We start from the raw sequence: 8680 nt of genomic DNA, 5'->3' as shown, positions 1-8680 counted from the left end.
TACCAAATGCCAGCTGATGAAGCAATGAATTAGGAGCAGGAAGGCACTCCATCCAGAACAACTAGAGGATCAACTTCCTTGTTACCCCCGCCCCCTCCCATTTCATAGCTGTCAGTAGTCATCTGTGATAGCTCATTTACAGCAACAGAACTCTTATACATCACATAGCTTATAACTCATGCGCAGTATTGACACCAGGCCTCACATTATCAAGAATAAGACAGGAATTGCTCCTTTGGAAGTTGCAATCTATCTGATAAACTCTGGAGGTTCAGGAGAACATGTGACCCACTTCTGTCAAATGCGTGCATAACGCCCTCCCCCCCCCCCCCCCCCCCCCCCAATGAGAGTCGTCTTTTTAAAATCAAAAATAGATGATTAAAAATAACCCGTCCATGACTCTGCTTACATTTCAGAATCCACATGTCACAGTGACACAGTGAACGCCATTTAAAGAAGAAGTCTTCTCATTGTTCTTTAAGATAATATGCTGTCATAAGTGACTGAATGCCACTGGTCTCTGGTGCAGCCCTATAGGATGTCGGAAGGGCTTCTACGCTACACAACTAACATGCGCCCTGAGCGGGAGGCCAGCCCCAACTTGCAGCACTACAATTTGGCTATTGAAAAGGCAAAGGCTGGGAAGGAGGAGGCAAGAGATCTTGTCATGGTGCCCAATGGGTTCAGAGCTTGTGGTTGGAGTGCTGGAAAGACTGCCTTGTCTCAGTGATTAATGGTGGGGAACTCGTAGGCAGAAGTGAGGGAGAGGCTTATGTGGCGGCACTGTGCAACATGAATGCACAATACTATGGAGTTTTCAGTGAATCTAAAGCACGCCTTAATTTGATTACAGAGTCGTTCTCATTTTTTCCATTTGGGATCTAATCCAGGAATCTTTAATCATAAAAATACTGCTGGAGAAAAAAAAATGTAAGTCTAATCAGCGATGAATAGCGTAAACATGGCACAAGAGCTACAGTTTTCCCACATTCATTTATTAAGCCTGTACAGTATGTGACATCTCAATTAATCAATAGAAGTATCAAAGACTTGCCGTATCATTTAATAGTTTTAACAAAAATAGAACATCATTCAAAACGAACATTAATTTGCCCATTTAACACTTACTAATATTTCACACAACCTGCTATTTAGATGAAAACAAAAATCCTAATGTAACACTTAGAAGATGACAACCACTTAGCAATTGTCTGAAAACAGGAAGGCAGTGGAAAACTCACTCAAAGTCTACGTCATGCATGCATTAACCATGCGACAATACACCCGTAAGATTACAGAACAAAAACATGTAATTATTACTTCATGTCTTGTGCATGCTGTGTGTATGTACAAAAAGCACAGCAAGTTTGAGGCCCTGCAGTCTTCAGTCACTGTGTTTGAGAAACACAAAAGATATCGCTGTAGGTTTCCTTTAATTAAGATCTGTTCATATGGTTTAATTAAAATGTTCCATGAATGCTGAAAGGGTGTGTTGAGGGAAGTTCAGCCCTGCTGATCAGACTCATCCTCCAGTCTTTCATAAGTAAGTGAAAGTAGATGCATCATATTGAGATTTTGATGAGCACAGGAGGAGTTGGCCATTATGGGGCCCTAGGGCCACTTTGAAATGCCAGCATGGTGATGACTATCTATGCCCGTAAAGGAGGCCGATGGACCATTTGCAACAGATGGAAGTATGCAGTTCAAATGGGCCAGGTCTGATGGGTGAATATACTGACCACTATTGCTGTTGCTGAAAGAGCCAAATAGAGAGGCGTGCAAGTCTGAGGAGGAGGAAGAAGTTCTAACAATGTTTGCATCTGGAAAATTCAGGTGGTCTGCAAAGGAGGTTGAGCTGGAGGACAGGTTGCAGGTGGCCAACTGAGAGAAACTTGTCATCTTTCCATACTTCTGCTCCTTCTTGTACCTCATTCTGCGGTTTTGAAACCAGATCTTAACCTGACGATCAGTGAGCTGGAGCCCAGCAGCCATCTCCAGCCTCCTAGGACGACACAGGTAAGGGTTGAAGTGGAACTCCTTCTCCAGCTCCAGCAGCTGGTTGTTGGTAAAGGCTGTCCTCTCCCTCTTCACACTTCGCCTTCCTCTACCTGGTAGACCAGCTGCCATGCCACTGCTGACTGATGATGGAGGAAGCACATAAAGAAGAGAGGGTGTTAAAAGGAAAAGCCACACATCTAACAGTTCTATCCTGAAATGTATAACCTGCACGTGGAAGACTTCAAGTGCCAGGGAGGCCCGTGTTAATCCTCAGACAATCAACCTGTGACCAAGTAAGAGCCCTCAGCTCTTCCTGCACATTCAGTCATGGTTGAGACACTATACAAGACTGGCTGTCTACTGTGTCATGTGTTCAGGGAAAGTTACCTCCCGAAGAAGCAGTCTGGGGGAAACATCTGACGCCAGTACGGCTGCCTGACAGAACACATTAATCAGAGCTGCACACAGAAGCAGACCTGTCAAATCCTCATCTCAGTCACTTAAAAGGTACCTTGGGACCACCACTGAAAATAACCACCATTAGGGATTCAATTTGACATGTATATGAGCAGTGCCAGGCTCTGTTGATAATAATGTAACATACCAGGGTTAATGGATACTTAATAGTGAGAATGAATAGTGGAAACTATATAACAATAATCTGCCGCACTGGAGGACTGCTTCCTTGTTATATGTTAGCTTGTCGACACAGCAATGTTTAACTCTTTCAAAGATTTTTTAAAAAAGGAAAATAAAACAGCATGATTAGGACATTAAATTTAAAAAAAAAATCAAAAAGTTTTTTTCTCTCTTTTTTTTTTTTTTAAAATATATGGAGGTTTTGATCTCAAAATAAACACAAGCGCCTCTATAGTCATGATGTGATAGAATTAATGAACTGATACAATCCATTTTGAGACCGTGTCAAGAGATGACAGATCACAGAGTGCTGATTTTTTTTTTTTTTTTGTGGATTAAAAGAAGTGTTTGTGCAGCATTTGCGCTGCAGCTTGTCTGTTTGGAACATCACTTTGCCTGCAGGACTGGAAAAACAACCCCGTACGCTGTGAGCATGACAGTGGCATTTGGTTAACTGTTCAGTAACACCAGCACTCATTCATTGACAAAGCAGAAAGAGCGCTCACATTAGAACAAAGTTCTCTTAAGTGTGATCAAGCAGATGACTTGGACCACTCCTGAAAAGTTACTTTGCTGTGGCTGTTCTGCTTCCAACGAAAGATAACAAAGACGGTGAGTGTTTGAGTTACATATTCAGTCGAAAAAAGAAACATTTAAAAAGAGGGAAAAACGTGTTTGTAAAAAGGCTAATGAAGCTTCTTGGGTCACAAATATTTTGAACACTCAGTGTCAGCTTTAAAGAGGCACAGATAATGAACAAAACCAGTTACCAGATTGTTCAGAGCCAGTGGTCCGTGGATTCATCCAGGGGAAAATTACTTCTGAGCGGCAGATGGTGAGTAGACTGCAGCTCCTGCTCTTGATGTCCAGCTTGCCCTTGCCATGGCAGTGAACCACGGGCTCCAGTGGGCACTCGGATTGTTCATCTGGGTTCAACCTGGAACTGACACTAGAAGAGGAGGTCATGTTTTGCTGATTAAGTTCTGCTTCTTGGCCTCCTCCTCCTCCTTCATTGTATCCCGCGCTTAATTTTGGCACCTGTCCAGAGCTCATAGCAAAACTGTTGCCATGCAGCTGCAGTGGGAGGGCAAACTGTTGGGGGTCCATGGACCCAGCTCATCAAACTGTTTCAAATAAAACCAGGAGTCCCTCAACAGCAGTAAAAGGCGAGGACGTGTGTCTATCTAATATTCGATCACAATTAACCTGAATGTAAAAAGGCACGCGGGAAAGTGCACTTTGAGTAACCATTTGGAACAATTGAATAATATTTACCAGAAGGGTGCCGTGGTCACGTGTGGCTGTCCTCCAATGACGGAGCTTTGGAGTTGGAAAGTAATCCGCCGGCAACTTGGAACCCAGAGGAAGCTTCTGCCATATTTCTTCAGACATTTCTATGAGCAGCCTGCATTTCTTTACCTAGGATATTAAAAAAATATATAATGGAATATGAAAAGACGCCAAACGACTGTGTAATCAGTGTAAGAGAAAGAGGGAGATGTGTTTAAACGGAGAGACAAACATTAGGAGAAAGGGGGGGAGACAGACAAAGCTTACACGTGCGGTGAGGAGCATTTCATTAGAAACTGGGCGCAGATTTCGTGTAATATTGTTACTCTTTTGACAGGAATCGTTTTCTCGTTTTATTTTTGAAGGAACCGCCGCTCGCAGCCACACATCCTGAACTTTTTGGTGGTAGGTTTGAACAAATACGATGCGAGGATTTTTTTTTCCTCTGCGCTACAATACGCGTCTGTGAGGTGGAATAAGAGATGGTTAATAACTGGTTATAGATCACAGCTCATTATTCTGCTGAAGCTTTTCTAGGTGTAAAATTATTAAAAAGAAATTGCGCTCCTTGTTTGCTTGTTTGTTTGTTTTTTCCCCAGTCAAACGCTATTATAAATAATGGTGCTTATTCGCGTATTTTCATTCTACTAGGGGCACTAAGTGGAGTAAATCTGTTTTAAGTCTGTAAAACGAAATCATTACGCTTATTTTGGATAACTTAGTCTGAAACGTATTTAAATACCTATTATAAATCGGCGGGCTTTTTATAAACACAGAGCGTGTGTTTATAACAGTGTAGCTTTGGCTTAATGGGATTCACTGGGAGTGGTCAAACAAAGACATGACAGTCATTGCCACACAAAGACAAAGGAGGCAATCGTCAAAGATGTTTTTTTCTACAGGACAATTCAACGCATTTGCATTAATCAGGCATCACTGTACAGCATCGAGTCCACTGACGGTAGCTCCAGGAGGCAACACTCAAACACTATGGACATCTTTTGGAGGGGTTAAATTCCTCCTTCTGCACGAAGGCGTGAACCCAAACATCAGATGCTCAGTTAAAGGCTCTTGCGCGCCTATTTGCAGCCACAGTGCCAAACATCCAAGACAACTGGGACTTAGCTATGAAGGCGTAAAACACCTAAATAAAATATGAATTTTTCAACTTCATTTTAAAACCCATAATAAATATTTTTTTCTAGGAGAAGTTATTTGGGATAAAAGCTACATCAATTGTGGCCTAACTGAGTTACACTGTAGGGGGAAAGAACTCATAAAACGTGTTTGTTTAATTCCAGCAATGCGCAATTTTATGCAAAACGGCCACATAACGAGAATAATGAATCTATCACAAAATTATAAATAGTGCTCCCTAAAACATGTTCTAAATGAGAAGGTTTGGGAGACTATAGTGAATATTCCAGTATTCCAGTATTAATCTTAGCTGAACCATGTTTTGGATAAGCTCCTTCTGGTGTTTCAGTACAAAGCTGCAAAGCTGTCGAGAAAACCCTCTTTAGATGTCTCAGAGGTGATGGATTATGCACTCAGGGTTTGCGTGGAAAGAGAGGAGCCTTCCTCCTTCTCCGTTTCACCCCTGCTGCCACTATCACCGATGTTTTACCTAAACCTTTAGAGTGGTGTCACATCCTGAGATTTTTTATTTTTATTTTCTTTTATTAGTTGAATTTATTTTTACGTAATGAAATATTTTATATGAAATCAAGGACATGAAACAACTGCTGCCATAGCACAATGCTTACAACATTAATATAATTTCAATTTGACTGCTGAGGCATAAAAAATGTTTGTTGACACTAAAAACTACAGTGTTGATATTTCTTTTCCGCCTTTTTGAATTGTAGCCAGTTAAATAAAGACTGTAGAAAGGTTTAGTACTTAAATCTAAATTGGCTAAAGGTTAAATTTGTCATTTCCACTGTGAGGTAAATGTGGGCCAGCAAAACTAAATAAACTGATAAAATCCTGACATATGTTTGCATTTTCGTCTCACGCATAAATAAATCTATTATTAGCAGTAAAAGCAGCATTAGTGTTATTATCAGCTGAATAAGGCAGTGTACATCAGGACTGACTGAAAGTGGGGAAAGTAATTAAATTCGTTTTGTTTTCCTTACCTCACACCCTTGAACATACTCTCTGAATTGGAGATAGAATCTATGATATACTAGCTCAGCAAGACCATAATTTAGCTCCTCCGCGCCTCCACCACAATTCTCCGTGAACTCTGTTTGAACCGCCTCAGTGGCGATAAATCATTTTTCTCTCTCACACAAAAGCGCGCCGGTCGCTCTGGGTGTCAACCCTTTTACAATTCCTCCTTACCTTCTCTGCTCTCTCGCCTGCTGACACAAACAACCAAGGAAATTGTCTATAAACTTTTATTTTTCACAACAATAACGCAGACAGAAAAGGGTACTGCAGAATACCCGCAGCTGCGCACAAACGGTGAAATCCGGCAGATGCAACACAATTACGCTTTTCTTTTCTGTTGTCTTTCCCCATGATACACACACACACACACACACACACACACACACACACACACACACACACACACACACACACACCTACACACACACACACACACACACACACATATATTTTTTCCTTATATGTATATATTCTTACATATAAGAAAAAAATCTATAAATAGCTCACAAAGCACAAAGGAAGCACGGATCAGTTAATGTATTTCCAGGGGACAGAGCTCCGCAGATAAAGGGAGACTGAGAGAGAGCTGGGGAGAAGACGTTAATGGGCAGAGGATGCTGTCGGTTAAAACGGTGCATACAAATGGCGCTGTCTTGGCAGAGCAAGGAGAAGATTTATGGGCCCGGTGCCCTATATTGCTGTAAACAATGCAGAGTGAAATGAAAAGACTAGAGTTTGCAGACTGCACTTCATAAGTGAGTAAAAGACAGACAATGACAATTTCCCAAACTAGTCCCGACTTTCCTATAAGCGTGTGCATTAACATGAAGTATTAATTTGGGCCTAACTCTGATGTAAATCGTGGCCAGTCTGGAGAATAGAGACAAACCTCAGTACCGTACTGAAAAGGTGCAATTTAAAAGTGCAATAATTAAAATAACACTCAAAATATTTTTGCTTGTTTTTGAGTGTTTAGGCCTATCTATCTATCTATCTATCTATCTATCTATCTATCTATCTATCTATCTATCTATCTATCTATCTATCTATATGTGTGAGAGTGTTCAAATAATGAAAATAATCCGTATAATAATCTGTACACTGAATGCACGCTCAATTGTAAGTTAACAGCTGATTTGTTTCTCAGGTGATCATAAACGTATATACAGAACAACCTAAAGGGGAAAACCTGAACCGTTACCCCCTCCAGTAAGAAGATCAGGTGGCTTCCAGCTGTGGGGTAAATTTTACTGACATTGTTTGGATCCAGTTGTTAGCTTAGGAGGAAGTGTGCAAAAGTTGTCCTAAGTAATCATCTTTATCATTTGATTAACAATTTCTACCCAAATGGGGTCTCTTCCAACAAGATCACTCACCCATCCACTGGGCACAAGGTCACTGAATGGTTTAGTGGGTATGAGAAAGGTCTGACTCAAACTTTATCATATCAGAGCTCAAATCATCTGAAGACCCATGGGAGATTTTAGTGACCTCCACCATCATCCTCAAATCAAAAACTGGGCTTATCTTTCCAGCAGAGTTCAGGAGAATTGAAGGATTGACGCCAAGTTGCATAGACTCTGTTCCGGCGACTAGTACCTTACTAAGACATTTTATGTTGTTTTTTTCCTTTAATTGATAAATATACATGCTTTACGTGGTATTTATTTGTTTACTTATTGTATAGTTTATTTTAAAGTCCTGCATCTTAGATAACAGGGGTGATATGACCCTTCGCGTTACCATCCAATCAAATACAGTACACACAAAGTTAAACTGCAGCAGCAGCAGCTGTCAAAGTGCTCAAAGTTCTGCATGATATGCAACTGGTGGTCACGCAAATACACCGGATAATCATTTTCAGAGAACAAATCAAATAAAAACCGCATCTCGCTAAACTTCTGCATAATCGTGGATCTATAGTCTCAGCATCGCATATTCAGAACACTTTTGCTAATGAAAAGCGAATAACATAATCATAACTCAATCTAGCGACTGTCTGGGCCCCCTTGTGACACCTCTAACGGAAGAAAATGACTGTAATTTCGAAGGTCCTCAACGATGCAGCAAATGGGCTAATTAAATATTTCTCAGCGAGGCGTTATGATGACAGAAAGTATACTCGTAAGTTTATCCAGGCCATCATTTCCTGTGCGATGTCAACTCTACAGTGGGACACCAGTCTAAGCTGCTTCGTCGTCTCCTGCTTGAAATGTTTGCCAGCGCCGACACTAAATCATTTTTAACATTTCTGATGGCTTTTTAAAATCTACTTTTATGTAAATTAATCAAACTCTACCTCCACCACGCATGCGCGCACACACCAGGCCGAAGCATTTGCTCCCTTGAGTGAACGGATAGGAGAGAGATTTAGGGATTTATGACACACCCACTGCTGGTCAATGTGAGACAGCCTCTCTATCCCTGGAAAATAGCAGCATGACCCCTGTTTCAACTCTCAGCCTTTATGCAGCTGCCATGGCTGCCGTTTAAACACACTACAGGATAACAATGCACCGGCCCCGGACCTTTTATGACAAACCAAAGTGACTGAAGAAGACACTCACCTGGGACG

General features: G+C 41.2%; 1 protein-coding gene across 1 annotated transcript; it reads right to left on the bottom strand.

The window, feature by feature from the left end:
* Positions 1-374: 374 nt before the first annotated feature.
* On the bottom strand, positions 375-3892 carry LOC146495435 (uncharacterized). The gene is made up of 2 exons (XM_085145785.1): positions 3408-3892; positions 375-2138 (listed from the first exon to the last, which is right to left on the bottom strand). The coding sequence occupies exons 1-2, from the start codon at positions 3742-3744 to the stop codon at positions 1612-1614; spliced, it is 864 nt and encodes a 287-aa protein (XP_085001911.1). The 5' UTR covers positions 3745-3892; the 3' UTR covers positions 375-1611.
* Between the last annotated feature and the right edge of the window lie 4788 nt (positions 3893-8680).

This window comes from Neolamprologus multifasciatus, chromosome 20 (assembly GCF_963576455.1).
Source record: "Neolamprologus multifasciatus chromosome 20, fNeoMul1.2, whole genome shotgun sequence".
Lineage (NCBI taxonomy): Eukaryota > Metazoa > Chordata > Actinopteri > Cichliformes > Cichlidae > Neolamprologus > Neolamprologus multifasciatus.
The sequence above is the reverse complement of the archived record's forward strand: the minus strand, read 5'-3'. Positions and strand labels throughout refer to the sequence as shown.

Coding starts and splice junctions, on each gene's coding strand:
- LOC146495435 (XM_085145785.1), bottom strand. CDS start 3,744: ATGGACCCCCAACAGTTTGCCCTCCCACTGCAGCTGCATGGCAACAGT. Junction 2,139..3,407: donor CACTGGCTCTGAACAATCTG/GTAACTGGTTTT, acceptor CTCCATCATCAG/TCAGCAGTGGCATGGCAGCT.